This window comes from Pongo pygmaeus, chromosome 18, assembly GCF_028885625.2.
Source record: "Pongo pygmaeus isolate AG05252 chromosome 18, NHGRI_mPonPyg2-v2.0_pri, whole genome shotgun sequence".
Taxonomy (NCBI): domain Eukaryota; kingdom Metazoa; phylum Chordata; class Mammalia; order Primates; family Hominidae; genus Pongo; species Pongo pygmaeus.
Window position 1 is genome coordinate 55,664,137 of NC_072391.2, and position 16,842 is coordinate 55,680,978.

Below are 16,842 nucleotides of genomic sequence, written 5' to 3' on the forward strand. Positions count from 1 at the left end.
TGGGCGACACAGCGAGACTCCGTCTCCCCAACGAGCCAAAAAAAAAAAAAAAAAAAAGGAAAAAAACAAACTGAGTGTTGAGCTCCGGCGTTGCTTGGCTTCAAAACCCATTCCTGTAACCTCTATATGCACAGCCTCGTTTTCTTAAATTTAACAGTATGCTACTTCCCCAGGTTTAGCCACCATTTGTTTTATTCATTTATTTACCCAATAGGTAGATATTGAGTCCCTACTATGTCAGCTAATAAAACCCACCACGTGCTATGCAGTAGATTAAAAACGAGGATGTACTGGCAAATAAGGGCAGAGAGGATCTATTCTAGATCCAGGAGCCCTCTAGGCCACGCCACTCCGAAACACACACGAAAACTGCTCTGAACGAATACCACCAGTAAAACGGTTCCATGGCCATCGGCAACAAGGGGTCGAGATCAGGAGGTCGCTCGCCGCCCAGTTGCGTCGCTCACCACCGGCCGGCCACCAGACCCTCGGCTTCCGATCCAGAAACCGTATTTTGTTCTTGCACCCAGACCGCAAGAAGCCTCAGCCCTCGGGGAGAGACCAAAGGCCAGGGCTGTACCTGGCTCAGAACCAGGCGCCAAGCGGCACGGGACTCTCCTTCTGCACTCGGAGCGCGTGAGTGCAATTGGAGATCCTGGACTCAAGATGTCTTCAGGAGGAACGATTCCAGCCCGCTCTAACTCCGGCCAGTCTGCAGCGTGGACGCCAAAACAGGCACCACGTGGTTCCGGCGCCGGGGCGGGGCCAGAGACGCCGGAAGTGACCGCGCGGTGCGCCGGACCGCCGGGAAGCGCGCTCTTGGACCATGGCGACCCAAGCGAAGCGTCCACGGGTGAGTGGCGGGCGCGGGGTCCAGCCTTTTCCTCCGCGCCTCACCCCTCCAACGCCCGCAGAACCGTCCGCCTGCGCCCCCTCCGCTCCCTCCCGCGGGTCCCGCGCCCCCTCTCCGCTCGTCCCCTCTTCCACCCAAAGCCCGTTCTGCGCGCGCGCCGCGGTCTCCTGCAGTTCCCAGCGGCCTCTCTGGGGGCCGGACCTGGTCACTGCGCGCACTTATCTCAGGTGGCGGGGCCCGTGGACGGCGGCGACCCGGATCCTGTGGCAGGCTTCCTGAGCTGGTGCCTGCGGGTGGGGCTGGAGCTGAGTCCCAAGGTGAGCGAGCGAGCGAGCGGGCGGGCGAGGACCCGCGGCGGGGCGCGGACTGCCCTGACCAGCCCTCCTCCTGTTCAGGTGGCGGTCAGCCGGCAGGGCACGGTGGCCGGCTACGGCATGGTGGCCCGGGAGAGCGTGCAGGCCGGAGAGCTGCTGTTCATGGTGCCGCGGGCCGCGCTCCTGTCGCAGCACACCTGCTCCATCGGCGGCCTGCTGGAGCGAGGTGGGCACGGCGGCGGGCTAGGGCGCTGAGGCGGGGCGGGGCGAGGCGAGGCGAGGCGGGGCGGGGCGGGGCGGGGCGGGGCGGGGCGGGCCCGCGAGGCCGCGCCGGGGCGCTCACACCTGTGTCTCCCTCAGAGCGAGTTGCGCTGCAGAGCCAGTCGGGCTGGGTGCCACTGCTGCTGGCGCTGCTCCACGAGCTGCAGGCCCCGGCCTCACGCTGGAGGCCCTACTTTGCGCTCTGGCCCGAGCTGGGCCGCTTGGAGCACCCCATGTTCTGGTGAGAGCCTTGGGAGGGGTTGGGGAGCGCCTGCACCGTAGCCTGCTGCAAGAAGTTTCCCCACCCCCCGCCCCTGCACCAGTCCTGCCCAGTAAAGTGTGTGAAGGAATGAAGGGAACCTGGGTGTGGGTGTCCCTGCAGGCCAGAGGAGGAGCGCCGGTGCCTGCTGCAGGGCACAGGCGTACCTGAGGCCGTGGAGAAGGATTTGGCCAACATCCGCAGCGAGTACCAGTCCATCGTGCTGCCCTTCATGGAAGCCCACCCCGATCTCTTCAGCCTCAGGGTTCGCTCCCTAGAACTCTACCGCCAGCTCGTGGCCCTTGTGATGGCCTATAGGTCAGTGGGTGGGGCCTCTGAGGACGGAACCCCTTTCTTTACAACTCTATAGAGGGACAAAAGGGGAAAAACAGTGAAATCCACCCCCAGTCCCTCACCCAAGACAGGGCCTTAGCCAAGTTCTGTCAATGGCAGTTTTCAGGAACCACTGGAGGAAGAGGAGGATGAAAAGGAGCCCAACTCCCCCGTGATGGTGCCTGCTGCAGACATACTAAACCACTTAGCCAATCACAACGCCAATCTAGAATACTCTGCGGTGAGTGGAGTTCTTATTGGTGCACTGATTGAGCATGATTCAAGCCATTGTGTCTTAGGCTCCATTCTCTTACTAGTGCTACAAAATGAGTAGGTGAAATCAGCTCCTGTATGTCCTTTTAGTATGCATATTACTGTAGAATCATTTGAATGCGAAACATTTTAAAGTCCTCAAAGCAGGTTGTAGTTAATCCTCTGATAAACTATACTACCATCATTTATTTAGTGCTAGACATTGAGTGGTCTGCATAGCCATGTTTCATTCCCTTCTGGCTGATCACATCAGTGAGCCCAGACTGTGTGTGGCTCTGTGGATAGCAGCCTGGAACAGTGATAGTCTCCGCGTTTTGGAGGGATGAGGACATTCACAGGCCAGAGGTCTAAGACGATCCTAGAACTGATATAAAGCTGTGTTTATACTAGCTCTATTCTATATAGAAAGTAGCCTGAAAAGATGACGCATTTATAGGATCAGAAATTAATAAGTATGGTTATTTCTTAATCCTTGCCTCCATTTTCCTTTCCCACTTTGATCTGCGAAAGTTCCATTTTTTTTCCCCGAGGCAGAGTCTCACTGTGTCGCCCAAGCTGGAGTGCAGTGGCGTGATCTCGGCTCACTGCAACTTCCACCTCCTGGGTTCAAGCAATTCTCCCTGCCTCAGCCTCCTGAGTAGCTGGAATTACAGGCTCCTGCCACCATGCCCGGCTAATTTTTGTATTTTTTAGTAGGGACGGGGTTTCGCCATGTTGGCCAGGCTGGTCTTGAACTCCTGACCTCAGGTGATCCGCCCACTTTGGCCTCCCAAAGTGCTGGGATTACAGGTGTGAGCCACCGCGCCCAGCCGAAAATTTCATTTTTAAAGCTAGTAACTTTTTAAGTGCTGAAGAGGACTGTGCAGAAATCCACCCAGTTAAACATGAAGCTGGCCTTTTAAAGTTAGCCTAACTCTTTTTTGTTTCACAGTTTAGGGTCTAACAGGAACTAAAGGTAGAACTTTGGTAGTTAACAGCATCAGTCCCATGACTGAACTACACCTGCTGAAGGCTCTTCTTAAGTGGAAATAATCTTCATGGGGCTGGCCTGTGAAAGGCATGGCCCCAGCTTCTCCCTTTCATCTCAGAATTGTCTTCGGATGGTAGCCACTCAGCCCATTCCTAAAGGCCATGAGATTTTCAACACTTATGGGCAAATGGCTAACTGGCAACTGATTCATATGTACGGTTTTGTTGAACCATATCCTGACAACACAGATGACACAGCTGACATTCAGATGGTGACAGTTCGTGAGGCAGCATTACAGGGTGAGTGTATCATTAACTCAATATTTGACACTGATGGTGTGTCTATACCCATGCCTCAGGTTAAATAGCTTTGCTAAATAGCAGTTGACTTTGTAGACGGTGGCAGACTAAAGAAGAAATGAACCCTTGGGTGTACTGAGACTTTCACATTGCTGTTTCATCTACAGGAACAAAAACTGAAGCTGAAAGGCTCCTAGTGTACGAGCGCTGGAATTTCCTATGCAAACTGGAGATGGTAGGGGAAGAGGGAGCCTTTGTGATAGGGAGGGAGGAGGTGCTGACTGAAGAGGAGCTGACCACCACACTAAAGGTAAAGGGCTGAAAATGGCGATTTAATGCTGATAATCTAAGTATTTAAAGCAAAATAGCCAGAAGATGAGAGAGGAAATGTGGGATTTTTAATAAATGCTAAGATGGGTTTAGTCTCCTGAATCATTTCAGAAGTACAAAAGTAATATATGTAATTAAAGAGCTCTGTGGTTGCTTCTAGGTACTGTGCATGCCTGCTGAGGAGTTCAGAGAGCTTAAAGACCAGGATGGAGGGGGAGATGATAAAAGGGAAGAGGGCAGCCTGACGATCACAAATATTCCCAAGCTCAAAGCATCGTGGAGACAGCTGCTTCGAAACAGTGTTCTACTGACTTTGCAGACCTATGCCACAGACTTAAAAACTGACCAAGGTTTACTCAGTAATAAGGAAGTCTATGCCAAACTCAGCTGGAGGGAACAGCAAGCCTTACAGGTTCGCTATGGTCAGAAGATGATCTTACATCAGTTGTTGGAACTGACAAGGTAGCAGTTTCCCTGTTCCCTGAAGGAATAGCAATAAGAACTTTATTCTAAGCTAATATTCATTGATGTTTGAAAAAGGAAAATTTGGATCTTTTTCTTATTAAACGCCAAGAGGAAAAGTAGCAAAGGTGGTGTGCTAGGATTAACTGAGGTAAGGGTGATGTGTTTTAGGACTGAGAACAGCAGACTTGGGAATCACTGCTAATTGTTACTTAAAAACATGTTACAGCTGTTCTATTCTCAGTTTTAACCAAAGCTAGTGGAAATATGGTAGTAATAGGTCTTGTGTTTCAGCATTTAATAATAGACTTTGGAGGTAGACCCCTGGTTTAAATCTAAGTTTAGTTTGAGGAAGTCACTTAACCTGTATTTAAAAGACTCTGGATTTAATAAGCTGTGTAACTGGTACTGGATAGTTACCCGAAGTTCAGTCTAGATGGCACAAACCACCCCTCAGGGAATAAACTCCTAAGACATCACTCAAGGAGGACTTCAATTATTTAATTTTGAACTGTTTTGTCCTCTCTGGCCGTAAAATTTGACAGTCATGAAAGGTAAGGCAAATTTTAAGTGGGTTAAGTTTTAAAATACGTATCTACTCATTTTCTTAAAAAAAAAAAAAAATACCTGGAGGTAAAGGATATTAAAACTGGGCATTTTAAACTCAGCTTAACCAGATAAACCTGCTCCAGCAATTGTCCAGTGTTGAAATAGGAAGAAAAATACAATTTCCTTAAACATGCCAGCTTAGTAGTAGGAATGACCTATCATTCAGCAAGAAGTTGGTGGTTCCCCGTGGCCCCAAGGTCTGCAAGGCTGGATTGTCCACTTTTCCTCCTCACCACCAGCACTGGCTGCTGCTACTGAGAAAGGCACAGTGGACTCGTGTGTGTGTCATGACTTTAATGGTTAGCTACAGTATGCATACACATACAAGAAGTAGGGGAGCTGAAGCCCAGGAAAGGGCTACAAAATACAACACAGGGACCAACACATTTGCAAAACATTCAAAATCCTTATAAAAGGGGCTGTATTGGTCCTTTCAACTTTGTCATTATTCGGCTTAGCCTGTATGGCTATTCAGTGGGGTAATGGGGGAGAACAATTAAGAGATTTGGTTCTAAGAGATTTGGTTCTCTTTCCTATATTCCCACTGTTTTTAAGTTTCAGGAGAGGATTGTGGGGGTGAGGGTACGGGGTGGGCTTTAGGCCTGGTCTGGTTTCCCTTTATATAAAGAGCTGACCCCCATCTCATGTGGCTGAGGTGTATAATCCCCAAAAGAAATAAGATGGTACAAATGCAGTCAGCTTTGGAATATGTTTGGGTAGAGACAAAACAGAAACTCATGGGATTCCAATAGTGAGCCCTTCCCATGTTCCTGGACATATCCAATTCTAGCACATCCATATTTTTAATAACTTAGTGATTTTCAAGGTCCCCTGTCCACATTAAAAAAATAAGTTACATAATATTCAAACTGGCTTTTTGCTATTCTTTGGGACACCAGGAATGTCAGAAGACATGGAGCTATGCCCTCAGACAAGTGCATGGCATCAGCTGCCTCTTTACTACAAGGTACCAGTTTATGTACTTGCCTTGGACACAGCTTGCACAAAGCCAAGAAGTTCCAGACAAAGGTTTTCTCTTTCATGTATTTACACAAGTTCAAAATGATATTCACAGCATCTTCTAAATTTTGGCCAAGAGTCAAAAAAATGCATTTAAACTTTGGAACGTGCCCACATAAGACAGGAGGCTGATCCCAACAGTAGTTGGGGCAGATACCCGCAAACCAAAGGGCTGGGAAAGTCAGGAAGAGCTGAAAGGATTCTTCAGTCAGTTTATGAACTCGGTGCAGTGAGACCTCTAGACTGACACACGTACAACAGAGATGCAGTTTCGTCTAACTGGCACCTGTCCCTTCCATTACTTGCTGGGCCTGCTTCTGTCCCATGCAGCACTGTGCGACCGACTGGAATAACCTGAAGGATGAAGACAGTTACAAATCTGTGATTAAAGAGTAGGCCTAACAATACCTTGCATCTCATTCAGCTGACCCAACCTAGAGACAGACGGTTTTCAGTCTCCAGTCTCATTCCTAGACAATTAAAAATTACTTTGAACTCACTTTTCGATTTCTGGGGCACAGTGTACAAATTCATGGTTCCAGAACTTAAACGCTGGGTTTTTAATCAGCTCAATGAAGGTAATAAGAAGACCCCAAGGATGTGGCCTATTTACAATCAACCGTTCCAAGAGAACTCTGGAAAAAGTGAGAAAGAGCTAGTTAATGGAGAGAAGCATACAAATTCATGATTATTCTTCCATTACCTTTTTTTTCTAACTTCTCCGATTATTGAACCACATGCAAAAGTTCTCACCTTTAGTAAAGACAGGTGGATTAATATACTCCAAATAGCACAGGTTGGGATACCTGGGTTTGAACCCTGCTCTTAGCCCTAGAAGACTAAGTATTAATGTAAAGTGCAGATAATGGTATCTGCCTCACAGCTGTTCAGAATAAGGGGTGATCAGGGAGAGGAAGCCACATAAAGCCCAGAGTACATGGCACACAAAGTTAGTACAAAAAGCAGTAATTTCCGGAATGAGCTCCCAGGCCAGGCACAGTGGCTCATGCCTGTAATCCAGCACTTTGGGAGGCCAAGGCAGGTGGATCACCTGAGGTCAGGAGTTCGAGACCAGCCTGGCCAACATGGTGAAACCCCGTCTCTGCTACAAATATAAAAATTAGTCAGACATGGTGACTGCATGCCTGTAATCCCAGCAGTCGGACGCTGAGGCAGGAGAATCGCTTGAACCCAGTAGGTGGAGGTTGCGGTGAGCCGAGATCGTGCCACTGCACTCCAGCCTGGGCGACAGAGTGAGACCCTGTCGCAAGATAAATTAAATAAATAAATAAATAAGCAAGCCCACTCTCAATGGAAAATAAGGAAATAGAAACTAAGAATTAAGAATTCTGACACTGCAGGCTGGGCACGGTGACTCACGCCTGTAATCCCAGCACTCTGGGAGGCCAAGACGGGTGGATCACGAGGTCAGGAGTTCAAGACCAGCCTTGCCAAGATGGTGACACCCCCATCTCTACTAAAAATACAAAAAATTAGCTGGAGGTGGTGGCGGGTGCCTGTAATCCCAGCTACTCGGGAGGCTGGGGCAGAGAACTGCTTGAACCCAGGAGGCAGAGGTTGTAGTGAGCTCACATTGAGCCACTGCACTCCAGCCTGGGCGACAAAGCAAGACTGTCTCAAAAAAAAAAAAAAAAGCTAACATTGCTAGTTCATATGTAAATTGGTAAAATTTTTCTGAATGCCAGTAAGCTTTGGCTTAACTTTATATCCTTTCACGTACCAACTGTACATGAAGCATAACAAAGATTACAAGTCCAAGGAGACTTACTGCAGCTTTATATAAACAAAATGGAACATCATCATCTAAGCATCTGATATTAAATTTTAGTATACAAATCAAAGGAATACCATATTTAGCACCATAGGTACTATTTAATTAAGCAAATGAACAAGTTTTAAGAGTCTGGTCCAATTTTTAAAGTGTATGTGTGTGTGTGTGTGTATATCACAATCTTTCTAATACTATATGTAGTCTAGGCAATCTGGCAACAGATTCCTAACTATTGTTAGGAAAATGCAAGTATGATCCTGTTATTGCTACTGCTTTCAACCCAGAGGTGATGAGGAAAAGTCCAAGTCCCTTAACATAGACTTCATAGGCCTGCATGATTTAGGACTGGTTATCACCACCACCTCAGAGAAACTCCTGACCTTTAATCAAAATGTGCCTTGTGGAGTAAACTACTTTTCATTTAAGCCATGATTGCGATTTTTAATTCCCTACTTGTGATACATGTCCATCAGAATGAATATTAAGAGGGCAGGAACCATCCATTTTGCTCACAATTGTATCCCACATTTAACACATTATTGGACATGTAAAAGATTTTCACTGAAGGCCAGGTGCGGTGGCTCATGCCTGTAATCCCAGCACTTTGGGAGGCTGAGGCAGGCGGATCACTTGAGGTCAGGAGTTCAAGACCAGCCTGGCCAACATGGTGAAACCCCGTCTCTACTAAAATACAAAAATTAGCTGGGCGTGGTGGCAGGTGCCTGTAATCCCAGCTACTTGAGAGGCTAAGGCACGAGAATCACTTGAACCCAGGAGGTGGAAGTTGCAGTGAGCCAAGATGGCGCCACTGTACTCCAGACTGAGTGACAGAGCAACACTCCATCTCGAAAAAAAACAAAAAAACCCAACCAAACGGATTTTCACTGAACACTGAAAGCATAGAGAAGAGAGAAAAAAAAAGATGAAAGGAAGGAGACCCTTTTGAAGCATTTAAAAACTAAGCTGCTCTCTTACCTTGTGATCTGTTCTTGGATGGCTTCCGTATTGGCCTCTGCAAAAAGGTACAGCATGGTGCAACTGAAGTAGTGAGTGTGGCTATTTGGGTACCGGAGCTGATTTGCAATTGCATTCAAAAAGAGATAGCGACCTAGAAATTAAGAAACCTTGACTTAGGACTTAGTCTGAAAGGTCAACATGGGAAGACAGTTCGAACTGGCTAGGGTTTGGGTTTCTGACAGAGGCTTTTAAATTAATCTTTGGTGTAAAGCAGTGGTTCTCGGGACCCCAAAGAGTTCTCATTTCTGTGTGTTTTATTTCAGTATTTTCCACATTAGAAATTAGATTTTAAAAATATTTATTCATTTTTAAAAACAGACCCACTATATGCTAATATAAGAAACATGAACTATTTTCTGGTGACACTCATCACTAAGTCTTTCTACATTTTGCAGATCTCTAAGTCTTGCTTAATAAAAGACAGCTGGATTCTCATTTCTGCTTCTGTGTTCAACTTGTTACAGTATATTTCATGTAACCTCTGAGAAATTCAACTGTACACTCATGACAGAATAGACCCAAAAATGTAAATGTTGTTTTATGATGAAAACAGTTTTGGGCCGGGCATGGTGGCTCACGCCTATAATCCCAGCACTTTGGGAGGCTGAGGCAAGTGGATCACTTGAGGTCAGGGGTTCAAGACCAGCGTGGCCAACATGGTGAAACCCCATCTCTACTAAAAATACAAAAAAATTAGCTGGGCATGGTGGCGCATGCCTGTAATCCCAGCTCCTCGGGAGGCTGAGGCAGGAGAATCGCTTGAACCCCTGAAGCGGAAGTTATGGTGAGCCGATATTGCGCCACTGCCTTCCAGCCTGGGTGAGAGAGCAAGACTCTATTGCAAAAAAAAAAAAAAAAAAAGTTTTGACCTCACAGCCCTCCAAAAAAGGTCTTGACACCCTAAGGGTACCCAGCCCACATTTTGATTAGTCTAAACTACATTGGAATAAGTATTATCTTAACTGGGTTTGGTTGTTTGCCTCTGCTTGACATTATTCGTGTTTGTGAGTCTGTCACAGTGACACGTTTCTCTAAAGGCTGCCGTCCTTTTACTGCCGAGCTCTTGGATGTGATGGTATTCAATGTTGTTATATCTTGAATTTAAGCTGTCTTAAATCCATCCCACATATAGGCATGCAGCATATATACAACATTAATTCATCTCTCAAGAATCAATAGCAAAGTTAAAGAGTAGTGTCCCCCTAAAATATATGTATGCAAAACTAGACAGGACTGTACAACTGGTTAGCACCTAACTGGGGTCTCTATTATATACGATAAATATAGAGGACCAAAAGAAATGTAGCTCAAGCAGAAAAGCTGCAACCTGCAACAGGAGTTATACTGTGAGCTTTTTGCAGAACAGGAGAGTCCTATTCATTAATCTTTATACACGAACATTTAACAAGATGCCTGCCAAACAGGCACCAATAAAAATGCTTATATAAGGCAGCCTAACAAAACAATGTAACAAGAGGCTATGTTTAAAGGGACTTTAAGTTTATTTTCACACTAAAAAACTTCAGTCACATACACCAAAACTGATACTGCACGATTCTGGATAATTCTTTCCTTTATGCTTTTTTGTATTTTCTGCACTGAGCAGATAATGTCCAATTAAAGATAAAATAATCGGCTAGACCTGTGAATAAATATACTGACAGAACATTCCATCACTATTGTGGCTGGAAGCATTTTTACATTTTTGTGATCAGATTGTAGCAAAAAGCACAGAGAACTCTACTCTGAAAACTGGTAGGCTTCACTCACCCTCAGTGTCCAAGTCCACAGCCAAATTCTGGAAGATATCCATGTGTGCTGAGTGAGTGATGGTGCTCATTGAAGGTGTGCTGCCCTTGTTGTGGATGTGCGCAATGGCCTGAGTCCCGACATAGAGCACCAGTGCATTGATGAGCTGGAGGTTGTAGCGATTCCCAGGTTCATTGGATACCTTAAAATGAGCAAAACAGAACTCCTTATGCTTACTCCTACAGAGGACCAATTCTAGCACCAGTATTTCTAAACCCTTCTTACACCTTCATGGAAAGGCCAAACATTTATTGTGATTCACCTGCTTGAATTCGTGAGGTTATTTAACAAATACACAGATGCTCCAAAGGTGGTTGTATCAGTAAGAGAAATGTGATTTCCCTCAGGAAGCCAAAGCTCAAGGCACAGCTCTAAAGTTTATAAAATCAAAATATGCACTGTGTCAATTAAAGATTTGGAGAGAAAGTTGTAGTTGCATGGCATATACAGATTGTAAATATATAACTTTCAAAATATCCTATAGAGAAATGTAAATCAGCATCCAGGTATTCAGAAAAATCCTAGGAGTACCAACAGCTAATGACTGTCTGTGGTCTACTCTTATAGTGCTGTCTTGTCCAAAGCTGTAGCAAAATATCACTGATGAAATGAACTAGTAAAATACGTAAATCCAGTTAATCAGCCTCACCCAGTTGATGGAAGTGACAATAAAAGACTAACTCCCAAATGGACCACACACAGGACCATACATAGAAAGTGCTTTATATGGAAGACATAGCTGAGTTTTAAGCCAAACCAATTAACCTGTAGGTTGCTGCGCAGATCAGACAGAAAAGTGACTGGTGATCGAGTTTTAAGATAGGAATCCAAATCCTTTTTGAACTGAGGTGGCATTACTCCAGTGAAATTGGTGAGAATCCGGGGAGCAATGTTAATTTCACTCAACATGTCCACCTGCCACAGATAAAATGCAAGAATCACAAGCAGAATCATTTTTATTAGTAAATTACATCTATGCTAAAAAGTGGTGGGACTGTTTTTCTAAAACTATATACACTATAAATGCCTTGAAGAGCACAGCTGCCACATTTTATTAATCAGTCTTTCTTTAGAAGAATCTTGGTACAAAATGATAAAAATTTCTCACTCTATAATGTATTTCCTTCCCAGAGGCAAGACACCTTTTGGGCAAAGGTCTAATTTGCACAACTAACTGATTTTTCCTGGACTTGGATTTCAAAATAATAATCCGGAATAAGATTCCTCACTCACCAAGAGTCTTTGAAAAGAAGCCCCAGCAAGACCAGACATCACACTTACTCTTTTAAAAAAAAAAAATGAAGCCGGGCACAGTGGCTCACGCCTGTAAACCCAGCACTTTGGGAGGCAGAGGCAGGCGGATCACCTGAGGTTGGGAGTTCAAGACCACCCTGACCAACATGGAGAAACCCCATCTCTGCTGAAAATACAAAATTAGCTGGGTGTGGTGCCTGTAATCCCAGCTGCTTGGGAGTCTGAGGCAGGAGAATCGCTTGAACCCTGGAGGCAGACGTTGCAGTGAGCCAGAGATTGCGCCATTGTGCTCCAGCCTGGGCAACAAGAACAAAACTCCGTCTCAAAAAAAAAAAAAAAAAATGCATGTGTCAGGAAGAGTAGAGACTACATTTAAACTATAGCTGGGCACTTCTAGTGGTGTGCACCTCTAGTAACAGCTACTCTGGAGGCTGAGGCAGGAGGATGGCTTGAGCACAGGAGCCTGAGGCTGAAGTGCACTATGTTCACACCTGTGAATAGTCACTGCCCTTCAGCCTGGGCAACACAACGAGACCCCTGTCTCTTAAACAAACTATAGTAGCCATGTCAGGGTGGTGAGATTTTAAGTGGTCCTCTCTCTCCTTTATTCCAACAACTTAAAAAAATACAGTGGGTTCTCCATACCCTTAGGTTCCATATCTACTTAACCTCAAATCGCAAATATGGGGGGTGAAGGTAGAGGTAGATGATGGGGTCAATAAAAAATAATACAACAATAAAGGCCGGGTGCAGTCGCTCATGCCTGTAATCCCAGCACTTTGGGAGGCCAAGGCAGGCAGATCGTGAGGTCAGGAGTTTGAGACCAGCCTGGCCAACTAGTGGAAACCCCGTCACTACTAAAAATACAAAAAAAATTAGCCAGGCATGGTGGCAGGCACCTGTAGTACCAGCTACTTGGGAGGCTGAGGCAGGAGAATCACTGGACCCCAGGAGGCGGAAGTTGCAGTGAGCTGAGATTGCGCCACTGCACTCCAGCCTGGGTGACAGAGTGAGACTCCATCTCAAAAATAAATAAATAAACACAAATAAATAATAATACAACAATAAAAAACACAAATTTTAAAAAGTTATTAATATAGTTTAAAATAGTTATTTCCATAATAGCATTACACTACATTAGGTATCATAGGCAATACAGATGTCATTTAAGGGAATATGCAAAGGTTATATGCCACTTTACATACAGGACTTAAGCATACTTAAAATTCGGTGTCCCAGTGGGTCCTAGAACCAATCCTCCAAGAACAGTAAGGGACCAAGGAACAACTGCACAAGTGCACAGACACACAAAACTATGAAATATGGAGACTATGGCAGGGCGTGGTGGCTCACACCTGTAATCCCAGCACTTTGGGAGGCCGAAGCAGGCAGATTACTTGAGGTGAGGAGCTCAAAACCAACCTGGCCGACATGGTGAAACCCCATCTCTACTAAACACATAATTAGCCAGGCGTGGTGGCGAGTGCCTGTAATCCCAGCTACTTGGGAGGCTGAGGCGGGAGAATAGCTTGAACCAGCGAAGGGGAGGTTGCAGTAAGCCGAGACTGCACCACTGCACTCCAGCCTGGGTCACAGAGTAAGACTCTGCCTCAAAAAAAGAAAAAGATTACAAAGGTCTGTTTGTTCTGCAATTCTTTGCCATGTGGGGCACACCCAGCAAATGACTGCCCCAACACCTAAGCTGTGGTTCTATAAATAGAGCTAAATTTAGTATCAAAATTAATATGAAAACTAGCAACTAGAAAAATGCTGTGAATCAATGTTCACCAGCAACAGCAATAGCAACAATATCATACCCTATATCAGGCTTAATAACATTATTTCCTTTAAAGAGTACCCTTAACTAACGGTGTGCGTGTTATGTTGGGTAGGGAAGTGTTGAACAGTCTACTTATGAGAGAAAGGACTGAAATATTAAGACATAAGTTTTCCTTTAACTAGTTGGAACCTTACCTTTAGATTAGGAGTGAATGGGTCAGGGAGCCTCATGTTTCTTGGAAAGGCACTCAGGATCAAATTTCTTAACTGGATACAATTAGGTGGGATCACATCACAGAACCCATAATGGTAATCACAAAGGAACTCTGGGAAATCATGCAAAAGAACCAGCAGCACTCTTAAAGTGCCCTATTTTTAAAAAACAAGAAAAATATTTCCACACTAAGGAAAATGGAGTAACGTTTTCCTATTATAACTTAAGCCCCCCACCCCCCGCAAAAGAATAAAGTATACTTTAGTAACATTTCTTAAAAAGTTTTAGGCTTTAATTAACATTATCACAGATGATTTATCAAATATTTCCATTTAGGTATCATGAAAAACTAGGCATCAAGAGTTTACAGGCTGAAATGAATATGCTAGGAGACTGGACAAAAAATAAAGATATAATGATGTAAGCATCTATCTTCAGAAGCCAAAAAAAAGAACTAATGAAAACCAAAGAAAGTAGAGTAAAAGCATATAATAAATTTTTTAAAGTACTAAAAAAAATCAAGGCCCAAGTTAATTATTAGAAAAAATAAATTGATAAATCCTAACCAAGGCTGACAGAGAAAACACAAAAATTATTAATGTCAGGAATGACATTACAGATCCTACAGTCATAAAAAATAGTTTCAGAACATTAAACGATTTTATGCTCATAAATCTGACAATTCAGATAGGTGGAAAACAGAACACCTTAGCACACTGAGACACGCAAAGATTTCCTACACGAGTCACAAAAAGCAACTTTTAATACAAGTTTAAAAATCTGCAATTTTGACTACAATAAATTTTAAAGCTTCTGATCCTCAAAAGACACCTCCCCCTTCCTTTAAGGGAGTAAAAGGGCAAGCTGAGAGGGAGATGTTTGAATATATAGTAACAAAGGGCTTGTATTTAAAACATATAAAGAATTATTTAATAAATAAAAATACAAACAAGAGCCAAAAGACTGGAAGAGGAGCATCACAAAAAGGTGATATCCATGGCTGATCTACACATGAAAACCTCATTAAGAAATCATCAAGGAGGCTGGGTGCAGTGTCACACCTGTAATCCCAGCACTTCAGGAGGCTGAGGCAGACTGATCACTTAAGGTCAGGAGTTTGAGACGAGCGTAGCCAATGTGATGAGATCCCCCATGTCTACTAAAATTATAAAAAATTAGCCAGGTGTGGTGGCACATGCCTGTAGTCTCTGCTACTAGGGAGACTGAGGCACAAGAATCACTTGAACCTGGGAGGCAGAGGTTGCAGTAAGCTGAGATCGCGCCACTGCACTCCAGCCTGGGTTTCAGAGTGAGACTCTGTCTCAAAAAAAAAAAAAAGATAAATCGCCAACAAAATTAAATCCACAATGAGATTTCACAGTACAACTGCCAAAATGGCTAAAATGAAAAACAGATAATACCAGGTATGGTATTATGCCATACCAGGTATGGCAAGATGAAGATGTGGGAAAACCAGTACCTCCTCCATGCTGTTTAAAAGTATAAACTGGTACAAACGCTTTGTAAAACTGTAGTATCTTCTACAGTTGAACATATACAAACACTGTACAATTTGGGTGCTGGTTATGCAAGTACACTTGATTTTTACACTTTTCTGAATGTATGTCATGCCTCAAAGGCTTAATAAAAACAAAATAAGGCCTCAGATTCCTAAAGTATATTTTCTTAAGATCTCAGTTATTTTAACTTATAATAAATCCAAGTTAATTACCTTGTAGAGGATTTGCATAGGTTTGGTGAGTTCCACATTTCTAAGGAAAGGCGCTAAATATTTGAATAAATCAATCAGTAGCTGTGCATACATAGGCCACCCCTGAAAGAAATGTACATGAGTCATAATTATACTCAGCTGTTTTTCAGCCACTATAAGTCCCCCAAGCAGCTACACTGACTTATCTTCTTCATGCTAATATAAGTAGAGAATACTAATGTTAAGTACCTCTACTAAAGATCGGCATTAAAGGCCAGGCATGGTGGCTGACGCCTGTAATCCCAGCACTCTGGGAGGCCAAGGCCGGTGGATCACTTGAAGTCAGGAGTTAGAGACCAGCCTGGCCAACATGTTGAAATCCTGTCTCAACTAAGAATATAAAAAATTAGCCAGGCGAGGTGGCGGGCACCTGTAATCCCAGCTACTCCGGAGGCTGAGGCACGAGAATTGCTTCAACCTGGGAGGCAGAGGTTGCAGTGAGCCAAGGTCACAGCACTGCACTCCAGCCTGGACAGCAAGAGCAAAACTCCGTAAAAAAAAAAAAAGAAAAGAAAAGAAAAAAGATTGGCATTAAAAAGATTAAAAAGGACCAAGTTATTATGGAGATAGTGGGAAATAATATTTGAAAAAACTGGCTCCAGAGATTTCAAGACATAATGATCCCTGTGTACCTGCAGCAAAATTTAAAAAGGGAGAGGAGTAAACTTCTGATAGAACACAAAACAGTCAACTGCAGAAACTGACAACTAGAAATGTGTTTTCTTAATTCCTTATTAAGTCTCAGCCATTTCCTTTCTCTCTTCCAACTCCTCAACTCTTCGCAAATAACCTTGTTGAGTCCACGACATGAATTCTCTATTTTCAGCCAATGTCAGCCTGCTCACCCTCCCCCAACTATACCAATTATGTTCAATTAATTCTTGGATAATTGTATTTAATATGTTGTGTTCCTTCCTCCTAGAATGCCCTTCTCCACCAAACAAAACTTCATTTAAGAGCTATTTCACCTTCTTTGTCAAGTTCACTCCATTACATAGCAGTCACATTTCTTCTGATCTGAGGGGCCAAAGAATGGTACTTTCTGCAGTACTCATTTGCCAATTTAATTCCAAGATGGGAGGAAAAAAACTTATCATGTTAACTGTGTTGTATTACCAATTAGATAAAGAACTCTTAAATAGAACTTGATCATAATCCTTCAAAATAACATAGCCCAGTAGTCCTCAACCTTAGTTTGAGAGCCTTCCGCATTTAAAGTGAGA

The 16,842-nt window shown here is 44.1% G+C and overlaps 2 protein-coding genes across 14 annotated transcripts in view; one reads left to right on the top strand and one right to left on the bottom strand.

Moving 5' to 3' along the window:
- Positions 1 to 742: 742 nt before the first annotated feature.
- On the top strand, positions 743 to 5,832 carry SETD6 (SET domain containing 6, protein lysine methyltransferase). 2 transcript variants are annotated; one of them, XM_054455123.2, is made up of 9 exons: positions 743 to 853; positions 1,081 to 1,170; positions 1,249 to 1,393; positions 1,528 to 1,669; positions 1,811 to 2,005; positions 2,141 to 2,261; positions 3,382 to 3,562; positions 3,730 to 3,872; positions 4,053 to 5,832. In XM_054455123.2, exons 1-9 carry the CDS (start codon positions 827 to 829, stop codon positions 4,356 to 4,358), a joined length of 1,350 nt encoding a protein of 449 aa, XP_054311098.1. In that variant the 5' UTR covers positions 743 to 826; the 3' UTR covers positions 4,359 to 5,832. The 2 variants fall into 2 exon arrangements, with proteins under 2 accessions (XP_054311098.1, XP_054311097.1); XM_054455122.2 differs by having other exon boundaries at positions 767 to 853; positions 1,081 to 1,393.
- Positions 5,243 to 16,842, bottom strand: part of CNOT1 (CCR4-NOT transcription complex subunit 1) — a 110,406-nt gene continuing 98,806 nt past the window's right edge. For all 12 annotated transcript variants that reach the window (XM_054455116.2, XM_054455114.2, XM_054455115.2 and 9 more), the window contains 7 exons: positions 15,581 to 15,682; positions 13,830 to 14,003; positions 11,367 to 11,516; positions 10,563 to 10,743; positions 8,751 to 8,883; positions 6,484 to 6,618; positions 5,243 to 6,337 (listed from right to left, as the gene is read on the bottom strand). In XM_054455116.2, the coding sequence (XP_054311091.1) occupies positions 6,259 to 6,337; positions 6,484 to 6,618; positions 8,751 to 8,883; positions 10,563 to 10,743; positions 11,367 to 11,516; positions 13,830 to 14,003; positions 15,581 to 15,682 (954 nt within the window). In that variant the 3' untranslated portion in view covers positions 5,243 to 6,258. The remainder of the gene's footprint in view (positions 6,338 to 6,483; positions 6,619 to 8,750; positions 8,884 to 10,562; positions 10,744 to 11,366; positions 11,517 to 13,829; positions 14,004 to 15,580; positions 15,683 to 16,842) is intronic.

What these genes read in the sequence shown, in the direction of transcription:
- SETD6 (XM_054455122.2), top strand. Translation starts at nt 827, where the DNA reads ATGGCGACCCAAGCGAAGCGTCCACGG. An exon ending in GCCCTTGTGATGGCCTATAG is followed by an intron (nt 2,006 to 2,140) that starts GTCAGTGGGTGG and finishes TGTCAATGGCAG; the next exon opens with TTTTCAGGAACCACTGGAGG. An exon ending in TCGTGAGGCAGCATTACAGG is followed by an intron (nt 3,563 to 3,729) that starts GTGAGTGTATCA and finishes TTTCATCTACAG; the next exon opens with GAACAAAAACTGAAGCTGAA.